The sequence below is a fragment of the Somniosus microcephalus genome, chromosome 29 (genome assembly GCF_052327205.1).
Source record: "Somniosus microcephalus isolate GS21.2 chromosome 29, FLI_Smic_1.0, whole genome shotgun sequence".
Lineage (NCBI taxonomy): Eukaryota > Metazoa > Chordata > Chondrichthyes > Squaliformes > Somniosidae > Somniosus > Somniosus microcephalus.
The window spans coordinates 6,961,798-6,987,863 of NC_141015.1; the positions used below are offsets into that span (position 1 = coordinate 6,961,798).

The 26,066-nt window shown below is 53.8% G+C and overlaps 1 protein-coding gene across 1 annotated transcript in view; it reads right to left on the reverse strand.

Annotated features, from left to right (window-relative positions):
• LOC147098445 (nck-associated protein 1-like) overlaps window positions 1-26,066 on the reverse strand; it is a 211,110-nt gene that overhangs the window by 151,278 nt on the left and 33,766 nt on the right. The window contains exons 2-3 of the mRNA XM_085970119.1: window positions 16,346-16,456; window positions 6,102-6,194 (exon numbers count right to left, since the gene is read on the reverse strand). Coding sequence (XP_085826245.1) covers window positions 6,102-6,194; window positions 16,346-16,456 — 204 coding nt within the window. The remainder of the gene's footprint in view (window positions 1-6,101; window positions 6,195-16,345; window positions 16,457-26,066) is intronic.

Genomic DNA, 26,066 nt, shown 5'->3' on the forward strand with positions numbered 1-26,066 from the left:
ATCCCTGGGGGACACCACTGTATACTTCCCTCCAGTCTGGCACCCCATCCACCACCTTAAACATTCACTCCCTCCACCACCGGCGCACTGTGGCTGCAGCAACTCGCCAAGGCTTCTTCGGCAGCACCTCCCAAACCCACGACCTCTTCCACCTAGAAAGACAAGGGCAGCAGGCGCATGGGAACACCACCACCTCCAAGTTCCCGTCCAAGCCACACACCATCCTGACTTAGAAATATATTGCCATTCCTTCATCGTCGCTGGGTCAAAATCCTGGAACTCCCTCCCTGACAGCACTGTGGAATTACCTTCACCACACGGACTGCAGCAGTTAATCAAGGCGGCTCACCACCACCTTCTCAAGGGAAACTAGGGAAGGGCAATAAATGCTGGCCTTGCCAGCGACGCCCACATCCCATAAACAAATAAAAAAAAACAACCGTTCACCACTGCGCTCTGCCTTCTGTCCCTTAGCCAATTTCATATCCACGCTGTCACTGTCCCTTTAATCCCATGGGCTTCAATTTTGCTCACAAGTCTATTATGTGGTACTTTATCAAATGCCTTTTGAAAGTCCATATACACATCAACCGCACTACCCTCATTGACACTCTCTGTTACTTCATCAAAGAACTCAAATCAAGTTTGACACCTACATTGGCTCCCAGTCCATCAATGCCTCGATTTTTAAAACTCTCTTCCTTGTTTTCAAATCCCTCCCTGGCCTCGCCCCTCCCCATCTCTGTAACCTCCTCCAGCCCCACACCCCTCTGAGATCTGTGCGCTCCCCCAATTCTGGCTTCTTACGCATCCCCGATTTTAATCGCTCCACCATTGGCGGCCGTGCCTTCAGCTGCCTGGGCCCTAAGCTTTGGAATTCCCTCCCTAAACCTCTCCGCCGCTCTCTCCTCCTTTAAGATGCTTCTTAAAACCTACCTCTTGTCCTAATATCTCCTTATGTGGCTCGGTGTCAAATTTTGTCTGTTAATACTCCTGTGCAGCGCCTTGGGATGTTTTACTACGTTAAAGGCGCTATATAAATACAAGTTGTTGTTGTCAAACAGGATTGTCTTTAACAAATCGGTGTTGGTTGTCATTTATTAACCATGTTCGCCAAGTGAAAATTTGTTTTGATTATTGTCTCTAAAAGTTTCCCCACCACCGACATCAGGCTGCCTGGCCTGCAGTTGCTGGGTTTACCACTCTCCCCTTTTCTAAACAGGGGTGTAACATTTGCAATCCTCCAGTCCTCTGGCACTACCCCCATATCTAAGGACAATTGGAAGATTGTGGCCAGTCTCCGCAATTTTCACCTTTGCATCCCATCCGGACCGGGTGACTTTCCTATTTTGAGGACTGCTAACCTTTTAAGTGCCTCCTCTTTATCTATTCTATCCTACCCAATATCGCTCCTGCCTCCTCCTTTACTGCTACATTGACAGCATCCTCTTCTCCAGTGAAGGCAGATGCAACGTACTCATCTAGTACCTCAGCCATTCCCTCGGCCTCCACAAGAAGATTTCCTTTTTGGTCCCGAATCGGCCCCACCCTTCCTTTGACTACCGTTTTAGTATTTGTATTTATAAAAGACTTTTGGGTTCCCTTTTATGTTAGCCACTAATCTATTCTCATACATTCTTTTTGCCTTTCATTTCCTTTTTCAGTTCTGCTCTGTACTTTCTGTATTCTGCTTGATTCTCAACTGCATTATGAACCTCACATTTATCGTAAGCCTCCTTTTTCTGTTCCATTTTAACCTCTACATCTTTCGTCATCCAGGGAGCTCTAGCTTTGGATGCCCTTCCTTTCCCCCTCGTGGGATCTGACCAGTTTCTGCAACAATCCTGAAGCTATTGCAATTTGCTACAAGGGATTGCTGCTTCTCTGCGTAAATCCTGTGGTGTACGGTGTGGTAAACGGTGTTAGTGGTTGTTACTGGGCACTAAAATAACTTCGAGAAGTCAAGTCATGATGTGATAGACTCAAATAGGCTCAAATTGAACTATTTAACATCTGCTGCAGCTTGACTCCATTTCCATTCAGTTTCTAGTCTCTTCAGCCAGGATTAAAGAGATCAAACCTTGCACATCGAGGAGTCTGCATTTCACACTGTCCTTTCACTCTCAGATCTGGATTGACATAAAGTCCAGACTGATTTGCACACAGAGTCAAAAACTCTTGTCCTCTGCACAGATGCTGACTGACCTGCTGAGTGTTTTCTCTCTGGCTGTAAGAGGCCAACATCAAATGAATTTGGCGAGTGTTGGGACAGTTCCTAATGGGCATGGATCGCCAGCACAAAGCTACAGCTAAGTGGACAGATTCAGTCAGAGACCGCAATGATGGCGCTGTCTGCATTGGAAAAATGTCGCAGTAGTTCTGAGGCTGGAGCTAGTGGCCATTGCATTGGGGATGAGGAGAGGAAGCTTCACACAGCATCGAACTGTGCTTCTCTAGATCTGAGAGGGAATATTGGGTACAACAATGTCCTGCTCACCAATACGGACAGCAAAATTCATCCCCATTCGTTTTAAGAAAAATGTTATTAGTGCATCCCTGTGACATGGCAAAGGAGAAGCCCCCTCCCCTCATGAACACTCTTCTCACCCCAGCTCCTGAGAACATAAAATTCTGATCGATTACTGCAGTAAAAACTTCTCTTTATTTACTGTGTTTACAGTTTTATTTTAAGTGTGGCAGTGTTATATTCGGCAGCTCATCTGCTGCTGAAACCCTCATCCATGCCTTTGTTACCTCTAGACGTGACTATTCCAACACACTCCCGGCCGGCCTCCCACATTCTACCTGATGTGAACTTGAGCTCATCCAAAACTCGGCTGCCAGTGTCCTAACTCGCACCAAGTCCCGTTCGCCCATCACCCCTGTGCTCGCTGGCCTACATTGGCTCCCGGTTAAGCGACGCCTTGATTTTAAAATTCTCATCCTTGTTTTCAATCCTCCATGGCCTCGCCCCTCCCTATCTCTGTAATCTCCTTCAGCCCTACAACCATCCGAGATCTCTGCGCTCCTCCAATTCTGGCCTCTTGAGCATCCCTGATTTTAATCTCTCAACCTTTAGTGGCCGTGCCTTCAGCTGCCGAGGCCCTAAGCTCTGGAATTCTCTCTCTTTACCTCCCCGCCTCTCTACCTCTTTCCTCCTTAAGACCCTCCTTAAAACCTACCTCTTTGACCAAGCTTTTGGTCATCTGTCCTAATTTCTCCTTATGTGGCTCGGTGTCAAATTTTGTTTCATAACACTCCTGTGAAGCACCTTGGGACTTTTTATTATGTTAATGGCGCTATAGAAATGCAGGTTGTTGTGGTTGTTGTTGTTCTCAGTGGGGAAGGTGCAGAGTTCTGTGATGTACATAAGTATAAGATGTCAATGCACTGATGTGTACACTGACATAGAATCATCAATGTCCTAAAACAGAAACAGGATACATGCTCCATCAAATCTGTGCTGGTGTTTTTCTCCACAATAGCAACCCAGTCTAATTCCACTCTCCCCTCACTACCCGTACCCTTTAATATCCCACCCAGTCTAATCCCACTCCCCCTCACTACCCGTACCCTTTAATATCCCACCCAGTCTAATCCCACTCTCCCCCTCACTCCCCATACCCATTAATATCCCACCCAGTCTAATCCCACTCCCCCTCACTCCCCATACCCTTTAATATCCCACCCAGTCTAATCCCACTCTCCCCCTCACTCCCCATATCCTTTAATATCCCACCCAGTCTAATCCCACTCTCCCCCTCACTCCCCATATCCTTTAATATCCCACCCAGTCTAATCCCACTCTCCCCCTCACTCCCCATACCCTTTAATATCCCACCCAGTCTAATCCCACTCTCCCCCTCACTCCCCATACCCTTTAATATCCCACCCAGTCTAATCCCACTCTCCTTCTCAATCCTCATACCCTTCAATATTTCGTCCTCATTTAGTCATTTCATCCTCTATTAGTAATTTCACCCAGCATTTGTAATTACGCCTGTAGTAGTAATTATTGACATTGTCGGGTTTTAGTAATTTCACCCGTATTAGCAATTTTTTAAAATTAATTCACGGGATGTGGGCATCGCTGGCAAGGCCAGCATTTATTGCCCATCCCTAGTTGCCCTTGAGAAGGTGGTGGTGAGTCGCCTTCTTGAACCGCTGCAGTCCGTGTGGTAAAGGTACTCCCACAGTGCTGTTAGGGAGGGAGTTCCAGGATTTTGACCCAGTGACGACGAAGGATCGGCGATATATTTCCAAGTCGAGCTGGTGTATAACTTGGAGGGGAACTTGGAGGTGGTGGTGTTCCCATCCGCCTGCTGCCCTTGTCCTTCTAGGTGGAAGAGGTTGCGGGTTTGGGAGGTGCTGCCGAAGAAGCCTTGGCGAGTTGCTGCAGTGCATCTTGTAGATGGTACACACTGCAGCCACGGTGCGCCGGTGGTGGAGGGAGTGAATGTTTAAGGCGGTGGATGGGGTGCCAATCAAGCGGGCTGCTTTGTCTTGGATGGTGTCGAGCTTCTTGAGTGTTGTTGGAGCTGCACTCATCCAGGCAAGTGGAGGGTATTCCATCACACTTCTGACTTGTGCCTTGTAGATGGTGGAAAGGCTTTGGGGAGTCAGGAGGTGAGACACTCGCCGCAGAATACCCAGCCTCTGACCTGCTCTTGTTGCCACAGTATTTATGTGGCTGGTCCAGTTAAGTTTCTGGTCAATGGTGACCCCCAGGACGTTGATAGTGGGGGATTCGGTGATGGTAATACCGTTGAATGCCAAGGGGCAGTGGTTAGACTCTCTCTTGTTGGAGGTAGTCATGGCCTGACACTTACGTGGCGCGAATGTTACTTGCCACTTATCAGCCCAAGACTGCATGTCATCCAGGTCTTGCTCCATGCAGGCATAAATTGCTTCATTATCTGAGGAACTGCGAATGAAACTGTATATTGTGCAGTCATCAGCGAACATCCCCACTTCTGACCTTATGATGGAGGGAAGGTCATTGATGAAGCAGCTGAAGATGGCTGGACCTAAGACACTGCCCTGAGGAACTCCTGCAGCAATGTCCTGGGGCTGAGATGATTGGCCTCCAACAACCACAACCATCTTCCTTTGTATTAGGCATGACTCCAGCCAGTTGAGCGTATTCCGCCTGATTCCCATTGACTTCAGTTTTAGTCGGGCTCCTTGATGCCACACTCAGTCAAATGCTGCCTTGATGTCAAGGGCAGTCACTCTCACCCCACCTCTGGAATTCAGTTCTTTTGTCCATGTTTGGACCAAGACTGTAATGAGGTCTGGAGTCGAGTGGTCTTGGCAGAACCCAAACTGGGCATCAGTGAGCAAGTTATTGGTGAGTAAGTGCCGCTTGATAGCACTGTCGATGACACCTTCCATCACTTTGCTGATGATTGAGAGTAGACTGATGGGGCGGTAATTGGCCGGGTTGGATTTGTCCTGCTTTTTGTGGACAGGACATACCTGGGCAGTTTTCCACATTGTCGGGTAGATGCCAGTGTTGTAGCTGTACTGGAACAGCTTGGCTAGAGGCGGGGCTAGTTCTGGAGCACAAGTCTTCAGCACGATAGCTGGGATGTTGTCGGGGCCCACAGCCTTTGCTGTATCTAGTGCGCTCAACCATTTCTTGATATCGCGTGGAGTAATCGAATTGGCTGAAGACTGGCTTCTGTGATGGTGGGGACCTCAGGAGGAGGCCGATATGGATCATCCACTCGGCACTTCTGACTGAAGCTGGTTGCAAACACTTCAGCCTTGTCATTTGCATTCACGTGCTGGGCTTCACCATCATTGAGGATGGGGATATTCATGAAGCCTCCTCCTCCCGTTAGTTTAATCCCCCCACCGTCCCACCCCAGTCCTCTGGAGAGACAGTGACATTCCACAAACCCCACCCTCCCCACCCCAGCATGTTGCAAAGTTGTGCTGACCAATTCAATGCTCTTGATGCCAATGTTTTTTAATTTCCTTGTCCTCATTTAGCATATTTTAAATCTCTATCTGTGCAGCCAAACCCTATAGACAAGTAAATATGCTGAGCCTGTGGTAAATGGAAGCTTAGCATCGATATTAAGCTGCAGCCTTACCCGGAAGTCCATGACATCCACAAAGGATTGGTAGTAATTGGTCAGATTCTTCAGGACTTCAGACTTCTCCTTCTGGATGTTGCTGAGGTTGCTCTGTGAGGGAATGAAGGGGATATTAAACCGAGTCACAGCTGTCTAGACTAACAAGGGAAATGGATGTTTCAGCTCCAGGTATCTCAGCAACATAGAGGTGGGGGAAATAATAACCAGAGTGTGAAAGGAAGGGACAGAGGGGGAGAAATTCAGTTGTTTGCGCCACCCGTTAGCGCCTTAAGAGGGCGATAAGTGGGGCGCGAGCCAGCTAGCGCCCGGGCGTGGCGAGACCTGTGCCTCTCGTGAAATTGAGCGGACATTTAGCGGCGGCGCAAACCCGCAACGCCCGCTCAGCTGCGCGCGCAGCTCCTGACGTCATTTCATGGTGCAACGCCCTTGGGGCGCCCCGAACCGGAAATTCAGTGGCGCCCCCCTCCTTTCCGCCTGGCGCTCCTAACGACTGGTTGACTGGAACGGTTCCCAGTCGCTGTGGGGCTGGGGGGGGGGGGCGTTATTTAAAGGGGGCTCTTCCTGGCTTCTTTGTGGTAGCCATTTTTGGACCACTCCTTCTGTGAGAGAGAGAGATTTGCAGAGAAACAAAGGGAGAGAGCTTTCTGCATTGAGTCAGCGCTCGCACAGGTACTTCTGGCTTCTGCCCAGGACTTTGTAGTTGGTTTGCTTTTTCACCGGCATAACCTTGAGTGGCCACATACTATGGGGGTTGCAATGGGTGGAAACATCGGGCTTCTCCATTACATTGAGAGGGCACAGAGATGCCGAGAGTGAGTGCCAATCATGGCCAGACGGAGGAGGGCCAACAGGCGGCGGCACACGAGACCTTACCGTCCCAGGGTTTTCCGCCAACAGTTCTCATACCTCAACATGTCTGAGGAGCAGTGTTTTCAGAGGCTGCGATTCAGCAGGGAGGTGGTCACTGAGCTCTGCCACCTGCTTCAGAGAGATCTGCAGCTTCAACTGAGGAGCAGGACGTCTCTGTCGGTGGCAGCGAAGGTGACAGTGGCTCTCAACTTCTATGCCACCGGCTCCTTCCAATCCGCTACTGGGGACATTGCCAATATCTCCCAGTTCGCGGTGCATTGCTGCATCCGTCAAGTCACGAGGAGACGTCAGTACATCTCCTTTCCCATGACCCTGGACAAGCAGCAAGAGCGTGCATTGGGATTTGCAAGAATAGCAGGCATCCCCGTGGTCCAGGGCGCCATTGACTGCACGCATGTGGCTTTGCAGGCGCCACAAGAGAATGCCGAGGATTACCGCAACTGGAAGGGGTTCCATTCGTTGAACGTCCAGTTGGTGTGTGACCACAGACAGCTGGTACTCGCTGTCAATGCCCACTTTCCAGCCAGCAGCAGCCACGACGCCTTCATCCTGCGCCAGACTTCTGTGGCAGACCTTTTCGAAGCCCCAGCTCACCCAGGAGGCTGGCTTCTTGGGGACAAGGGCTATCCTCTGTGCACCTGGCTGATGACCCCGTTCCATGCGCCCAGCACCCCTGCTGAAGAACAATACAATGAGAGCCATCAAGCGACCAGGAACATCATTGAGCACACAATCGGCGTGCTCAAGCAATGGTTCCGCTGTCTGGACCATTCCGGGGGAGCCCTTCAGTACTCACCTGAGCGAGTCTCCCATTTCGTTGTAGTGTGCTGCATGCTGCATAACCTGGCAATCCTCAGGACTCAGCCACTGCCAGCAGACATTGGAGCACCAGCAGAGGAGGAGGAGGAGGAGGAGGAGGAGGAGGAGCACCAAGACGGGAGGGAGGCACAAAGTGCAAGGGCTGTCCGTCAGCGGCTTATTGCAAGTCGGTTCTAGGCCCCCTCTGAGGGAATGGCTTGTGCCATTGAAAGAACATGAATGGAACCATTCCGCAACCCCTGAGCCGGTCAAGGCAACAAATAGTTCAAAGAGCAAACATGCACATTCTGAATAAAGACACTTCTTTATTTAACAAACTGTGTACCCTTCCCGCATGACAAAGTAACAGAGAGAAACCCCCCAAAAAGCAGTCAGACACATAACTGGCTCTCACAACCTGGAGACAATGAACAAAAGAGTAACCAAAAAATGACCACGATCCTCGGCCTTCAATAAAAAAATTAACAGCATTTTGCCACACCTCCTACTTTTTGCCCTTCGAGGGTGATCTGCTTCGCTTGCGAGATTGGCCCCTTCCCACCCTGCAGCTCCTCCGCAATGGGACCCCAGTAGCTGCAGCAAGGCTGGGGGGAGGCTGCTGAGTGTCAGAAACTGAGACTGCAGATGCCCTTGAGGGACGGTCTGGGCCTGGAGGGCCCGGCTGCTGACTGCTCCAACTCTGCATGGGCGGCACCAGTCTGTCCTACAGGTGGTGGCAGCTGCAGTGGCGAAGTGACAGTGTTGGCAGCAGGAATGCTGCCATCCTGACAGAGGACAGCCACTCCCTGGTCGGACGACACACTGGCACTCGCATGGGGCAGCACTGCAGCATGCGGAGCAATCTGCTGAAGCACAGACTGCTGGCCTGCTGCGGCGCGGCGAGGGCCCCGGTGATTCGTGCCCAATCCAGCGAGGGTGGCAGCAGTCAGTGCTCGTGTGGCCTCAATCTGCGTCTGCATCAGACCAGCCACTGACTGCATTGCACCACGAAGCACTTGCGTGGAAGCCACCTGTGCTGCGCCAAGTCCTGCAGACTCCTTGCCTGTGCTGCGCCGAAGTCCTGGAAAATCCTTGCCTGTGCTGCGCCGAAGTCCTGCAGACTCCTTGCCAGTGCTGCGCCGAAGTCCTGGACACTCCTTGCCAGTGACTCAATGGATTCGGGCATCCTTGCCACTGCAGCCATGAGCTCAGTGTGCCTCTGCTCCGCCGGGGCGCCCATTTCAGTGAGGAGCCGCACCTCTTCTGCGCTCACTGTAGCAGGACTCGAGGCCAGACTCTCCCTCCGGGGAGAAGGCCGCCGAGCTTCCCTACCGCCCCCCCCCCCCCCGCGTTGCTGCAGCCCGCTGGGCCCTGGAGCTTCACCCTCCTCAGACCATTCCCCCCTGCTCCCCTCCAGGGAAGACGTGTCCCCATTATGGCCATGGGCTGCCTCGGCTGAGGGTGGCACTGATGGTCCGGCTTCCTCTTCCTGCCTTCAGAGTCACTCACAGTGGCAGCTTGAGGGCCCGCCTCCTCACCTGGCGAATCAGCATCTGAAAGCAGGGAGGTACAAGAGTTGCTTTAGCATGAGGACAGGGCGGCAGCGAGGGAGGCATGAGTGCTGCAATGCACTGCATTGGTTCAATAGTGGCAAAGGATGCTGGTGTGAGGCACAAGTGGAAGGAGAGAGGTCAAAATGGTGATGACCTTACCATTGCTGTCCAGAACGGGGTCGGCATCTCCAGTGGCGACGGGGCCAATCATCCAGCCTGCCATAATCCGCTGGACTCGCTGCTCCAGATCGCTGAGGTCTTGAAGGTGAGGCCGGCCTCCCCCGGTCCGTTGCTGCTGCCTCCTGTTATGGGCCAGCTTGCCCTGCAAGAGAAAGGACGGACTCTGAGTACAGTGTGAAGCCCTGATCTTGGCTGCACTGCCTTCCATGGTCGAATAGCCCTTACAGTGTGAAGCCCTGATCTTGGCTGCACTGCCTCCCATGGTCGATTAGCCCTTACAGTGTGTAAAGTGCTGAATGTGCATGTGAGTTTCATGAAAGGCCCATAGGTGTTGGATGAGGGCTGGGCATTGGGGCTTTCAGGACCCTTTGGCCATAAAGTGAGGTGGCCATGCAGGGATGAAGAGGATACTGAAAAGGGTACTCACCCTGACGACCCGAGTGAGGTCGTTGAACTTCTTCCTGCATTGCACAGGGGTCCTAGGCACCATGCTGCTGGAGGTCACTCTGTGAGCCACCTCCCTCCAAGCTTTGCGATAGTCGTTGGGCAGCGGCCTCCTGCCACTGTCAGGAAACAGGATAGATTGCCTGCGCTCCACCGCACCAACCAGAACCTGCAGGGCCCCCTCACTGAACTGCTGCGCTCGCTCCCTGGCCCACTCCATGGTCCTAGGCGCTAGAATGTGGCAGCAGGTCAGTCCAGGCCGAGAATCAGGGCTCCAATGCGCAAGGTGTGGCTGCAATCCAAGATCGAACCTCCCCTTTAAGAGCTGACTGGCGCCAGCGTGTCTGCGTGCAATCGCTAACTGGCCGCACCTGCGCTGCGCCCGCCCTCGGTGGTAGCGCCTCGCTTCTCCGGCTTAGCGCCCTAAGACAGTCGTGTAGCGCCTGTTTTAGCGCTCCAAGCACCTCCTGGGGCAAAGCAGGTCAATTTAGCAGTAGGTGGCGATAATTTGCGCCGAACGCTAAATTTCACGCCCGCTCGAGTATTACGCCCCAAACGTGGCGATACTGAATTTCTCACCCAGAATGTTTAAAAATAAGAGTGCAACAGAAAATGGGGCCAAAACAAGGAGGAATGGTAAAAAGACAAAGTTAAAAGCTCTGTATCTGAATGTACGCAGCATTCATAACAAAATAGATGAGTTGACAGCACAAATAGATACAAATGGGTATGATCTGATCGCCATTACAGAGACGTGGTTGCAAGGTGACCAGGGCTGGGAACTGAATATTCCAGGGTATTTGACAATTCGGAAGGATAGACAGAAAGGAAAAAGGGAGGTGGGGTGGCTTTGTTGGTAAAGGATGGGCTCAGTGCAGTGGTGAGAAGTGATATTGGATCAGAAGATCAAGATGTAGAATCGGTTTGGGTGGAGATAAAAAATAATAAAGGGAAAAAGTCTCTGGTGGGCGTAGTCTACAGGCCCCCGAACAGTAGCAATACTGTTGGACAGAGTATAAATCAACAAATAATGGAGACCTGTAAAAAAGGTACAGTAATAATCATGGGTGATTTTAATCTCCATATTGATTGGACAAATCAAATTGGCCATGGTAGCCTTGAGGAGGTGTTCATAGAGTGCATCCGGGATGGTTTCCTAGAACAGTATGTAATGGAACCAACCAGGGAGCAGGCTATCTTGGATCTGGTACTGTGTAATGAGACAGAATTAATAAATGATCTCACAGTAAAGGATCCTCTAGGAAAGAGTGATCGTAACATGGTTGAATTTCAAATTCAGTTGGTGGGTGAGAAAATTGTATCTCAAACCAGTGTCCTGATCTTAAACAAAGACAATTACAATGGCATGAGGGCAGAACTGGCTAAAGTGGACTGGAAAAATAAATTAAAGGGTAAGACAGTTGAAATGCAGTGGCGGACATTTAAGAAGATATTTCATAACTCTCAACAAAAATATATTCCAGTGAGAAAGAAAGATTTTAAGAGAAGGGAGCACCATCCGTGGCTAACTAAGGAAGTAAAGGATGGTATCAAATAAAATATGAAGGCATACAATGTTGCCAAGATTGGGAAATTTTTAAAAACCAGCAAAGGATGACTAAAAAAATAATAGAGAGAGAAGATGAATTATGAGAGTAAACTGGCAAGAAACATTAAAACAGATAGTAAGAGCTTCTACAGGTATATAAAAAGGAAGAGGGTAGCTAAAGTAAATGTTGGTCCCTTAGAGGATGAGACTGGGGAAATGGCAGAGACTCTGAACAAATATTTTGTATCTGTCTTCATGGTAGAAGACACTAACAACATCCCAATAATGGATAATCAAGGGGCCACAGGGAGGGGGGATCTAAAGACAATCACTATCACTAAGGAAATAGTACTCGGTAAAATAATGGGACTAAAAGATGACAAGTCCCCTGGACCAGATGGCCTGCATCCCAGGGTCTTAAAAGAAGTGGCTGCAGAGAGAGTGGATGCATTGGTTGCAATATACCAAAATTCCCTGGACTCTGGAGAGGTCCCAGCAGATTGGAAAACCGCTAATGTAACACCCCTATTTAAGAAAGGAGGGAGACAGAAAGCAGGAAACTATAGACCAGTTAGCCTAACATCTGTTGTTGGGAAAATGCTGGAGTCCTTCATTAAGGAAGCAGTAGCAGGGCATTTGGAAAATCATAATGCAGTTAAGCAGAGTCAGCATGGTTTTATGAAAGGGAAATCATGTTTAACAAACTTGCTGTTGTTCTTTGAGGATGTAACGAGTAGGGTGGATAAGGGTGAGCCAGTGGATGTGGTGTATTTATATTTCCAGAAGGCATTCAATAAGGTGCCACATAAAAGGTTACTGTATAAGATAAGAGCTCACGGAGTTGGGGGTAATATATTAGCATGGATAGAGAATTGGCTAACTAACAGAAAGCAGAGGGTCGGGATAAATGGGTCATTTTCAGATTGGCAAACAATAACGAGTGGGGTGCCACAGGGATCGGTGCTGGGGTCTCAACTATTTACAATCTACATTAATGACTTGGATGAAGGGACCGAGTGTAATGTAGCCAAGTTTGCGGATGATACAAAGATGAGTGGGAAAGCAAGTTGTGCAGAGGACAATCTCCAAAGGGATATAGACAGGCTAGGTGAGTGGGCAAACATTTGGCAGATGGAGTATAATGTGGGAAAGTGCAAGGTTATACACTTTGGCAGGAAAAATAAAAAAACCAAATTATTATTTAAATGGAGAGAGATTACAAAATGCTACAGTTCAGAGGGACCTGGGGGTCCTTGTGCATAAAACACAAAAAGTTAGCATGCAGGTACAGCAAGTAATCAAAAAGGCAAATGGAATGTTGGCCTTTATTTCAAAGGGGGTGTAGTATAAAAGCAGGGAAGTCCTGCTACAACTGTACATGGTATTGGTGAGACCACACCTTGAGTACTGCGTACAGTTTTGGTCTCCTTATTTAAGGAAGGATATACTTGCATTGGAGGCAGTTCAGAGACGATTCACTAGGTTAATTCCAGAGATGAGGGGGTTGACTTATGAGGAAAGGTTGAGCAGGCTGGGCCTCTACTCATTGGAGTTTAGAAGAATGAGAGGTGATCTTATTGCAACATATATGATACTGAGGGGGCTCGACAAGGTAGATGCAGAGAGGATGTTTCCCCTCATGGGGAAATCTAGAACTCGGGGGCACAGTTTTAGAATAAAGTGTCGCCCTTTTAGAACTGAGATGAGGAGGAATTTCTTCTCAGAGGGTCGTAAATCTGTGGAATTCTCTGCCCCGGAGAGCCGTGGAGGCTGGGTCATTAATTTAAGGTGGAGATAGACAGATTTTTGCAAGATAAGGGAGTGAAGGGTTATGGGGAGCGGGCTGGGAAGTGGCTTTGAGCCCAAGATCAACCATGATCGTATTGAATGGCGGAGCAGGCTCGAGGGGCCAAGTGGCCTATTCCTGCTCCTATTTCTTATGTTCTTATGAGGTTTCAGCGAGGCTGCGACCGATGGCCTGAAGCACTCAGAAGAATTTTGATATCGAACATTGAGAGATTTAATGGCTGTGATTTAAAGGCCAGAAACCAAGGTTCAGGTGCAAGTAACTATGAAGTGGGGACAAGTAAATGTGATTGAGTGATGTGAGAAAAGAAAGAGCTTACCCTTAAATAGGGTCTATCACATTCCCAGGACTTCCCAAAGCACCGCACAACCAAAGCTCACTCTTATTATGCAGACAGACTCTGATGAGGCCTGGTATACTTTGCTCATACTGTTACAGACAACAACAACAGTTCAGATGATGTATGAGAGAGCGGGAGTGTCCATCACCAGGCCGCTGGGCCCTTGCAGTGGGGAGGGGAGGGGAGGGGAGAGGAGGGGAGGGGTGTCTGGAGAGGAGGAGAAGTGAGATGGGGAACGGGAGCAGAGGGGGGATTGGGGGAGGAGGAGAGGCAAAGTGAGATAGGGATCAGGAGGGAGAAGATGGGGAGCAAAGATGAGGGAGGGTGGGGAAAAGATGATGGGGGAGGATGGGGAACCTTTTGTGTATGGAGTTATGGAGTGATAGGGGCCCACTCTGGTTTCCACACATATATCCAGCAATAGTTCTGAGACATGTGTGGACTGGAGTAACCGAGGGGAGCACAGTTTTAGTTGTCTCATTGTCAGTTATGCTTTCTTCCTCTCTCAGTGCCAAACTTCACCAGGATCCAATGAAAGCTTTACCATGCTGAGAATCGGAAAACATTGGCATGTGTCAATAGAAAACGTCAATATGAAGAGGAGAAAAGGCGGAGGATCCTGGAATAAAAATTACTAAATCAATCGGCATTTACATAAGGATCTAGGTATGACTTAAATAGTTTGACTTCGATGCTCACGACTAGCAACCTGTCTTTAACACCCCCGCACCCCCCCACAAATACTTCGACAGCACCTCCCATCCCAGTGACCTCTACCACCAAGAACGACAAGAGCAGCAATATCATGGGAATGCCATCACCTCCAAGTCGCACACCATCCTGACTTGGACATACATCACCATCATCGCGGAGTTAAAATCCTAGAACTTTCTATCTAACAGCACTGGGGGAGCTTCTCCACCACATGGTTCAAGAAGAAAGCTCACCTTAGGAACGTTAGGAACAGGAGGAGGCCATTCAGCCCCTTGAGCCTATTCTGGCACACCTCAACTCCATCGACCCACCTTTGCTCCATTTCCCTTGATACCTTTACCAACAAGAATCTATCCTTCTTGGTCTTCAAAGCTCCAAATGTCCCAGCCTCAACAGCTTTTCGGGGGAGAGAGTTCCAGATTTCCACTCCCCTCTGTGTGAAGTGTTTCCTGACATCACCCCTGAACGGCCTGGCTCTAGTTTTAAGGTTCTGCCCCCTTGTTCTGGACTCCCCCCACCAGAGGAAATAGTTTCTCTCTCTCGACCCTATCGAATCCTTTAATCATCTTAAACACCTCGATTAGATCACCCCTTATTCTTCTAAACTCGAGGGAATACAAGCCCAGTCTATGGAACCTGTCCTCGTAATTTAACCCTTTTAGCCCCGGGATCATTCCGGTGAATCTGCGCAGCTCCCCCTCCGAGGCCAATATATCCTGCCTGAGGGGCGGGGCCCAGAACTGAACGCAGTGTCCAGATGGGGTCTGACCAGAGCTCTGTGCAGCGGTAACAACCTCCTCGCCTTTGTAATCCAGCCCTGAGATAAAGACCAACATTCCGTTAGCCTGTTTGACTATTTTTTGCACCTGTCCACCAGCTTTCAGTGATTGCTGTACACGGACCCCTAAATCTCTCGGCTCATCCGCAGTTCCTGCTTCTCACCATTTAGAGAATACTCTGATCTCTCTTTCTTAGGTCCAAAGTGGATGACCTCACACTTCCCCACAGTGAACTCCATCGGCCGCAGTTGAGCCCACTCACTGAATCGATCAATGTCCCTTTGCAACTTTCTGCTCCCATCGACACTGTTTACTGTGCGAACTAGCTTGGTGTCAGTGAAACCAGGGATGGCAATAAATGAGGGCCCACGACATCCCAAGAACAATAAAAAAAAGAGTGAATTTCATCACACACGGACACAGGAACACTGCTCAGTCTGTGGGTCCTGCTCTGTGTATTCAATTCATTCATTTACTCTGCCCAACACCTTTCCCTGCTAAAGTTGCTAATTCAAAATCCTGCACACTCCTCTTCCACTCTATGGCCTAGAAGTTGGTCTCGGGCGGTGGTACAAAGCAGGCAGTATCGGATTGGCCGCCCGTTCTACGTGGTGCCTGAGATTCCGTTGCATTGGTTGCAATGCCTATATCTTCGTTGCGTTAAACTGAAGATTCATGGCAACAATTCCTGACTCTCAGTAAAGTCCAAGCAATCCTAGATTTCTTCCAACCTGGGCAGGATACAAACCACTTGTCACTTAATAGGTGACCCTTCTCTCACCTCTGGCCTCCAACCTGTTTCCTCACAAGCTGTTTTGGCCGCCTCCTTGGCCCTTCCCTGGTTTTCTGAGTCAGAAAATGACTAGGGCCCCACGAGCTTCTGAGATGTATTAAAACTGGACACTGATTCTTTGTATACTGTACTGACTCTATCTAATGGTCTACCATTACAGCTCAGACACCGCACTAGACTGTGACATGGGATTCTTTGTATACTGACTCTATCTTATGGTCTACCATTACAGCTCAGACACCTCACTAGACTGTGACATGGGATTCTTTGTATACTGACTCTATCTAATGGTCTACCATTACAGCTCAGACACCGCACTAGACTGTGACATGGGATTCTTTGTATACTGACTCTATCTTATGGTCTACCATTACAGCTCAGACACCGCACTAGACTGTGACATGGGCTACTTACACTGTTGCTCCGTATATCAATTGTTGGAAATTTCCTGGTTATGCATTTGACAGCAGCTTCCATGCTTTTCTCTGTTAAGTACGGCAGCTTTGATTTGGGGTCTGAGCATGTCTGTAGAGGACAAAAAAACAGTCTTTAAGATCACAAAATCCAGATAAAGCCTGGTGTGCAGTATTACACTGGCCCCATGAAGAAAGCTCTCCTGTAACTATAGCAATACATCAGTGAGAAAGAAAGACTTGCATTTATATAGCACCTGTCACATCCTCAGAACATCCCAAAGTGCTTTACAGTCAATGAAGTACTTTTGACGTTTAGTTAATGTTGTAATGTAGGAAACGCGGCAACTAATTTGCACACAGCACGAGATAATTACCAGATAATCTGTTTTAGTGGTGTTGATTGAGGGATAAATTTTGTCCAGGGCATGGGGGAGAACTCCCCTGCTCTTCTTCGAAGTAGTGCCGTGGGATCTTTTATGTCCACCTGAGAGAGCAGACGGAGCCTCTGTTTAACATCCCATCCAAAAGACGGCACCTCCGACAGTGTGGCGCTCCCTCAGTACTGTTCCTCCGATAGTGTGGTGCTCCCTCAGTACTGCCCTCCGACAGTGCGGCTCTCGCTCAGTACTGCCCCTCCGACAGTGCAGCACTCCCTCAATACTGCCCCTCCGACAGTGCAGCACTCTCTCAGTGCTGCCCCTCCGACAGTGCAGCACTCACTCAGTACTTGCCCTCCGACAGTGCAGCACTCCCTTAGTACTGCCCCTCCAACAGTGCAGCGTTCCCTTAGTACTGCCACGCCGAGAGTGGAGCACTCCCTCAGTATTGCACCTCTGACAGTGCGGCTCTACCTCAGGACTGCCCCCCCCACCCCCAACAGTACAGCGCTCCCTCAGTTTTGCCCCTCCGAAAGTGCAGCACTCCCTCAGTACAGCCCCTCCGACAGTGCGGAGCTCCCTCAGTACTGTCCCTCCGACAGTGCAGCGCTCCCTCAGTACTGCCCCTCCGACAGTGCGGAGCTCCGTCAGTACTGTCCCTCCGACAGTGCGGCGCTCCCTCAGTACTGCCCCTCAGACAGTGCGGCACTCCCTCAGTACTGAATCCTCCGACAGTGCTGCGCTCCCTCAGTACTGCCCCTCCGACAGTGCAACGCTCCCTCAGTACTGCCCCTCCGACAGTGCAGCACTCCCTCAGTACTGCCCGTCCGTCAGTGAAGCGCTCCCTCAGTACTGCCCCTCCGACAGTGCAGCACACCCTCAGTACTGACCCTCCGACAGTGCGGCTCTCCCTCAGTACTGCACCCCCCCGACAGTGCAGCGCTCCCTCAGTACTGCCCCTCCGACAGTGGAGCACTCCCTCAGTACTGCCCCTCCGACAGTGCGGCTCTCGCTCAGTACTGCCACTCCGACAGTGCAGCACTCCCTCAGTACTGCCCCTCCGACAGTGCAGCATTCCTTCAGTACTGCCCCTCCGACAGTGCGGCGCTCCCTCAGTACTGTTCCTCCGACAGTGCAGCACTCCCTCAGTACTGTCCCTCCGACAGTGCAGCATTCCTTCAGTACTGCCCCTCCGACAGTGCAGCATTCCTTCAGTACTGCCCCTCCGACAGTGCAGAACTCCCTCAGTACTGCCCCTCCGACAGTGCAGCACTCCCTCAGTACTGCCCCTCCGACAGTGCAGCATTCCTTCAGTACTGCCCCTCCGACAGTGCGGTGCTCCCTCAGTACTGCCCCTCCGACAGTGCGGCTCTCGCTCAATACTGCCCCTCCGAGAGTGCAGCACCCCCTCAGTGCTGCCCCTCCGACAGTGCAGCATTCCTTCAGTACTGCCCCTCTGACAGTGCAGCACTCCCTCAATACTGACCCTCCGACAGTGCAGCACTCACTCAGTACTTGCCCTCCGACAGTGCAGCACTCCCTTAGTACTGCCCCTCCAACAGTGCAGCGTTCCCTTACTACTGCCACTCCGAGACTGGAGCACTCCCTCAGTATTGCACATCTGACAGTGCGGCTCTACCTCAGTACTGCCCCCCCCACCCCCAACAGTACAGCGATCCCTCAGTTCTGCCCCTCCGAAAGTGCAGCACTCCCTCACTACAGCTCCTCCGACAGTGCGGAGCTCCCTCAGTACTGTCCCTCCGACAGTGCAGCGCTCCCTCAGTACAGCCCCTCCGACAGTGCGGAGCTCCCTCAGTACTGTCCCTCCAACAGTGCGGCGCTCCCTCAGTACTGCCGCTCAGACAGTGCGGCGCTCACTCAGTACTGCCCCTCAGACAGTGCGGCACACCCTCAGTACTGAACCCTCCGACAGTGCTGCGCTCACTCAGTACTGCCTCTCAGACAGTGCGGCGCTCACTCAGTACTGCCCCTGCGACAGTGCAGCACTCCCTCAGTACTGCCCCTCTGACAGTGCAGCACTCCCTCAATACTGACCCTCCGACAGTGCAGCGCTCCCTCAGTACTGCACCTCCGAGAGTGCAACGCTCCCTCAGTGCTGCCCCTCCGACAGTGCAGCACTCCCTCAGTACTGCCCCTCCGACAGTGAAGCACTCCCTCATTACTGCCCCTCCGACAGTGCAGCGCTCCCTCAATACTGCCCCTCCGACAGTGCAGCGCTCCCTCAGTACTGACCCTCCGACAGTGCGGCTCTCCCTCAGTACTGCACCCCCCGACAGTGCAGCGCTCCCTCAGTACTGCCCCTCCGACAGTGGAGCACTCCCTCAGTACTGCCCCTCCGACAGTGCGGCTCTCGCTCAGTACTGCCGCTCCGACAGTGCAGCACTCCCTCACTACTGCCCCTCCGACAGTGCAGCATTCCTTCAGTACTGCCCCTCCGACAGTGCGGCGCTCCCTCAGTACTGCCCCTCCGACAGTGCAGCATTCCTTCAGGAGTGCCCCTCCGACAGTGCAGCATTCCTTCAGTACTGACCCTCCGACAGTGCAGCACTCCCTCAGTACTGCCCCTCCGACAGTGCAGCACTCCCTCAGTACTGCCCCTCCGACAGTGCAGCATTCCTTCAGTACTGCCCCTCCGACAGTGCAGCACTCCCTCAGTACTGCCCCTCCGACAGTGCAGCATTCCTTCAGTACTGCCCCTCCGACAGTGCGGCGCTCCCTCGGTACTGCCCCTCCGACAGTGCGGCTCGCGCTCAGTACTGCCCCTCCAGCAATGCAGCACTGCCTCAATACTGCCCCTCCGACAGTGCAGCACTCCCTCAGTGCTGCCCCTCCGACAGTGCAGCATTCCTTTAGTACTGCCCCACTGCCCCTCCGACAGTGCGGCGCTCCCTCAGTTCTGCCCCTCTGACTGTGCAGCACTCCCTCAATACTGACACTCCGACAGTGCAGCACTCACTCAGTACTTGCCCTCCGACAGTGCAGCACTCCCTTAGTACTGCCCCTCCAACAATGCAGCGTTCCCTTAGTACTGCCACTCCGAGAGTGGAGCACTCCCTCAGTATTGCACCTCTGACAGTGCGGCTCTACCTCAGTACTGCCCCCCCCACCCCCAACAGTACAGCGATCCCTCAGTTCTGCCCCTCCGAAAGTGCGGCACTCCCTCAGTACAGCCCCTCCGACAGTGCGGAGCTCCCTCAGTACTGTCCCTCCGACAGTGCAGCGCTCTCAGTACAGCCCCTCCGACAGTGCGGAGCTCCCTCAGTACTGTCCCTCCGACAGTGCGGCGCTCCCTCAGTACTGCCCCTCAGACAGTGCGGCGCTCACTCAGTACTGCCCCTCAGACAGTGCGGCGCTCACTCAGTACTGAACCCTCCGACAGTGCTGCGCTCACTCAGTACTGCCTCTCAGACAGTGCGGCGCTCACTCAGTACTGCCCCTGCGACAGTGCAGCGTTCGCTCAGCACTGCCCCTCTGATAGTGCAGCACTCCCTCAGTACTGCCCCTCCGACAGTGCAGCACTCCCTCAGTACTGCCCCTCCGACAGTGCAACGCTCCCTCAGTACTGCCCCTCCGACAGTGCGGCTCTCCCTCAGTACTGCACCCCCCCGACAGTGCAGCGCTCCCTCAGTACTGCCCCTCCGACAGTGGAGCACTCCCTCAGTACTGCCCCTCCGACAGTGCGGCTCTCGCTCGGTACAGCCACTCCGACAGTGCAGCAATCCCTCAGTACTGCCCCTCCGACAGTGCAGCATTCCTTCAGTACTGCCCCTCCGACAGTGCGGCGCTCCCTCAGTACTGTTCCTCCGACAGTGCAGCACTCCCTCAGTACTGTCCCTCCGACAGTGCAGCATTCCTTCAGTACTGCCCCTCCGACAGTGCAGCATTCCTTCAGTACTGCCCCTCTGACAGTGCAGCACTCCCTCAGTACTGCACCTCCGACAGTGCAACGCTCCCTCAGTACTGCCCCTCCGACAGTGCAGCACTCCCTCAGTACTGCCCCTCCGACAGTGAAGCGCTCCCTCAGTACTGCCCCTCCGACAGTGCGGCGCTCCCTCAGTACTGCCCCTCCGACAGTGCAACGCTCCCTCAGTACTGCCCCTCCGACAGTGCAGCACTCCCTCAGTACTGCCCCTCCGTCAGTGAAGCGCTCCCTCAATACTGCCCCTCTGACAGTGCAGCACTCCCTCAGTACTGACCCTCCGACAGTGCGGCTCTCCCTCAGTACTGCACCCCCCCGACAGTGCAGCGCTCCCTCAGTACTGCCCCTCCGACAGTGGAGCACTCCCTCAGTACTGCCCCTCCGACAGTGCGGCTCTCGCTCAGTACTGCCACTCCGACAGTGCAGCACTCCCTCAGTACTGCCCCTCCGACAGTGCAGCATTCCTTCAGTACTGCCCCTCCGACAGTGCGGCGCTCCCTCAGTACTGTTCCTCCGACAGTGCAGAACTCCCTCAGTACTGCCCCTCCGACAGTGCAGCACTCCCTCAGTACTGCCCCTCCGACAGTGCAGCATTCCTTCAGTACTGCCCCTCCGACAGTGCGGTGCTCCCTCAGTACTGCCCCTCCGACAGTGCGGCTCTCGCTCAATACTGCCCCTCCGACAGTGCAGCACCCCCTCAGTGCTGCCCCTCCGACAGTGCAGCATTCCTTCAGTACTGCCCCTCTGACAGTGCAGCACTCCCTCAATACTGACCCTCCGACAGTGCAGCACTCACTCAGTACTTGCCCTCCGACAGTGCAGCACTCCCTTAGTACTGCCCCTCCAACAGTGCAGCGTTCACTTACGACTGCCACTCCGAGACTGGAGCACTCCCTCAGTATTGCACATCTGACAGTGCGGCTCTACCTCAGTTCTGCCCCCCCCACCCCCAACAGTACAGCGATCCCTCAGTTCTGCCCCTCCGAAAGTGCAGCACTCCCTCACTACAGCTCCTCCGACAGTGCGGAGCTCCCTCAGTACTGTCCCTCCGACAGTGCAGCGCTCCCTCAGTACAGCCCCTCCGACAGTGCGGAGCTCCCTCAGTACTGTCCCTCCAACAGTGCGGCGCTCCCTCAGTACTGCCCCTCAGACAGTGCGGCGCTCACTCAGTACTGCCCCTCAGACAGTGCGGCACTCCCTCAGTACTGAACCCTCCGACAGTGCTGCGCTCACTCAGTACTGCCTCTCAGACAGTGCGGCGCTCACTCAGTACTGCCCCTGCGACAGTGCAGCACTCCCTCAGTACTGCCCCTCTGACAGTGCAGCACTCCCTCAATACTGACCCTCCGACAGTGCAGCGCTCCCTCAGTACTGCACCTCCGAGAGTGCAACGCTCCCTCAGTACTGCACCTCCGACAGTGCAGCACTCCCTCAGTACTGCCCCTCCGACAGTGAAGCACTCCCTCATTACTGCCCCTCCGACAGTGCAGCGCTCCCTCAATACTGCCCCTCCGACAGTGCAGCGCTCCCTCAGTACTGACCCTCCGACACTGCGGCTCTCCCTCAGTACTGCACCCCCCGACAGTGCAGCGCTCCCTCAGTACTGCCCCTCCGACAGTGGAGCACTCCCTCAGTACTGCCCCTCCGACAGTGCGGCTCTCGCTCAGTACTGCCGCTCCGACAGTGCAGCACTCCCTCACTACTGCCCCTCCGACAGTGCAGCATTCCTTCAGTACTGCCCCTCCGACAGTGCGGCGCTCCCTCAGTACTGCCCCTCCGACAGTGCAGCATTCCCTCAGTACTGCCCCTCCGACAGTGGAGCACTCCCTCAGTACTGCCCCTCCGACAGTGCGGCTCTCGCTCGGTACAGCCACTCCGACAGTGCAGCAATCCCTCAGTACTGCCCCTCCGACAGTGCAGCATTCCTTCAGTACTGCCCCTCCGACAGTGCGGCGCTCCCTCAGTACTGTTCCTCCGACAGTGCAGCATTCCTTCAGTACTGCCCCTCCGACAGTGCAGCATTCCTTCAGTACTGCCCCTCTGACAGTGCAGCACTCCCTCAGTACTGCACCTCCGACAGTGCAACGCTCCCTCAGTACTGCCCCTCCGACAGTGCAGCACTCCCTCAGTACTGCCCCTCCGACAGTGAAGCGCTCCCTCAGTACTGCCCCTCCGACAGTGCGGCGCTCCCTCAGTACTGCCCCTCCGACAGTGCAACGCTCCCTCAGTACTGCCCCTCCGACAGTGCAGCACTCCCTCAGTACTGCCCCTCCGACAGTGAAGCGCTCCCTCAGTACTGCCCCTCCGACAGTGCGGCGCTCCCTCAGTACTGCCCCTCCGACAGTGCAACGCTCCCTCAGTACTGCCCCTCCGACAGTGCAGCACTCCCTCAGTACTGCCCCTCCGTCAGTGAAGCGCTCCCTCAATACTGCCCCTCTGACAGTGCAGCACTCCCTCAGTACTGACCCTCCGACAGTGCGGCTCTCCCTCAGTACTGCACCCCCCCGACAGTGCAGCGCTCCCTCAGTACTGCCCCTCCGACAGTGCAGCATTCCTTCAGTACTGCCCCTCCGACAGTGCGGCGCTCCCTCAGTACTGCCCCTCCGACAGTGCAGCATTCCTTCAGGAGTGCCCCTCCGACAGTGCAGCATTCCTTCAGTACTGACCCTCCGACAGTGCAGCACTCCCTCAGTACTGCCCCTCCGACAGTGCAGCACTCCCTCAGTACTGCCCCTCCGACAGTGCAGCATTCCTTCAGTACTGCCCCTCCGACAGTGCAGCACTCCCTCAGTACTGCCCCTCCGACAGTGCAGCATTCCTTCAGTACTGCCCCTCCGACAGTGCGGCGCTCCCTCGGTACTGCCCCTCCGACAGTGCGGCTCGCGCTCAGTACTGCCCCTCCAGCAATGCAGCACTCCCTCAAAACTGCCCCTCCGACAGTGCAGCACTCCCTCAGTGCTGCCCCTCCGACAGTGCAGCATTCCTTCAGTACTGCCCCACTGCCCCTCCGACAGTGCGGCGCTCCCTCAGTACTGCCCCTCTGACAGTGCAGCACTCCCTCAATACTGACCCTCCGACAGTGCAGCACTCACTCAGTACTTGCCCTCCGACAGTGCAGCACTCCCTTAGTACTGCCCCTCCAACAGTGCAGCGTTCACTTACTACTGCCACTCCGAGACTGGAGCACTCCCTCAGTATTGCACATCTGACAGTGCGGCTCTACCTCAGTTCTGCCCCCCCCACCCCCAACAGTACAGCGATCCCTCAGTTCTGCCCCTCCGAAAGTGCAGCACTCCCTCACTACAGCTCCTCCGACAGTGCGGAGCTCCCTCAGTACTGTCCCTCCGACAGTGCAGCGCTCCCTCAGTACAGCCCCTCCGACAGTGCGGAGCTCCCTCAGTACTGTCCCTCCAACAGTGCGGCGCTCCCTCAGTACTGCCCCTCAGACAGTGCGGCGCTCACTCAGTACTGCCCCTCAGACAGTGCGGCACTCACTCAGTACTGAACCCTCCGACAGTGCTGCGCTCACTCAGTACTGCCTCTCAGACAGTGCGGCGCTCACTCAGTACTGCCCCTGCGACAGTGCAGCACTCCCTCAGTACTGCCCCTCTGACAGTGCAGCACTCCCTCAATACTGACCCTCCGACAGTGCAGCGCTCCCTCAGTACTGCACCTCCGAGAGTGCAACGCTCCCTCAGTACTGCACCTCCGACAGTGCAGCACTCCCTCAGTACTGCCCCTCCGACAGTGAAGCACTCCCTCATTACTGCCCCTCCGACAGTGCAGCGCTCCCTCAATACTGCCCCTCCGACAGTGCAGCGCTCCCTCAGTACTGACCCTCCGACACTGCGGCTCTCCCTCAGTACTGCACCCCCCGACAGTGCAGCGCTCCCTCAGTACTGCCCCTCCAACAGTGGAGCACTCCCTCAGTACTGCCCCTCCGACAGTGCGGCTCTCGCTCAGTACTGCCGCTCCGACAGTGCAGCACTCCCTCACTACTGCCCCTCCGACAGTGCAGCATTCCTTCAGTACTGCCCCTCCGACAGTGCGGCGCTCCCTCAGTACTGCCCCTCCGACAGTGCAGCATTCCTTCAGGAGTGCCCCTCCGACAGTGCAGCATTCCTTCAGTACTGACCCTCCGACAGTGCAGCACTCCCTCAGTACTGCCCCTCCGACAGTGCAGCACTCCCTCAGTACTGCCCCTCCGACAGTGCAGCATTCCTTCAGTACTGCCCCTCCGACAGTGCAGCATTCCTTCAGTACTGCCCCTCCGACAGTGCGGCGCTCCCTCGGTACTGCCCCTCCGACAGTGCGGCTCGCGCTCAGTACTGCCCCTCCAGCAATGCAGCACTGCCTCAATACTGCCCCTCCGACAGTGCAGCACTCCCTCAGTGCTGCCCCTCCGACAGTGCAGCATTCCTTCAGTACTGCCCCACTGCCCCTCCGACAGTGCGGCGCTCCCTCAGTACTGCCCCTCTGACTGTGCAGCACTCCCTCAATACTGACACTCCGACAGTGCAGCACTCACTCAGTACTTGCCCTCCGACAGTGCAGCACTCCCTTAGTACTGCCCCTCCAACAATGCAGCGTTCCCTTAGTACTGCCACTCCGAGAGTGGAGCACTCCCTCAGTATTGCACCTCTGACAGTGCGGCTCTACCTCAGTACTGCCCCCCCACCCCCAACAGTACAGCGATCCCTCAGTTCTGCCCCTCCGAAAGTGCGGCACTCCCTCAGTACAGCCCCTCCGACAGTGCGGAGCTCCCTCAGTACTGTCCCTCCGACAGTGCAGCGCTCTCAGTACAGCCCCTCCGACAGTGCGGAGCTCCCTCAGTACTGTCCCTCCGACAGTGCGGCGCTCCCTCAGTACTGCCCCTCAGACAGTGCGGCACTCCCTCAGTACTGAACCCTCCGACAGTGCTGCGCTCACTCAGTACTGCCTCTCAGACAGTGCGGCGCTCACTCAGTACTGCCCCTGCGACAGTGCAGCGTTCGCTCAGCACTGCCCCTCTGATAGTGCAGCACTCCCTCAGTACTGCCCCTCTGACAGTGCAGCACTCCCTCAGTACTGCCCCTCCGACAGTGCAACGCTCCCTCAGTACTGCCCCTCCGACAGTGCGGCTCTCCCTCAGTACTGCACCCCCCCGACAGTGCAGCGCTCCCTCAGTACTGCCCCTCCGACAGTGGAGCACTCCCTCAGTACTGCCCCTCCGACAGTGCGGCTCTCGCTCGGTACTGCCACTCCGACAGTGCAGCAATCCCTTAGTACTGCCCCTCCGACAGTGCAGCATTCCTTCAGTACTGCCCCTCCGACAGTGCGGCACTCCCTCAGTACTGTTCCTCCGACAGTGCAGCACTCCCTCAGTACTGTCCCTCCGACAGTGCAGCATTCCTTCAGTACTG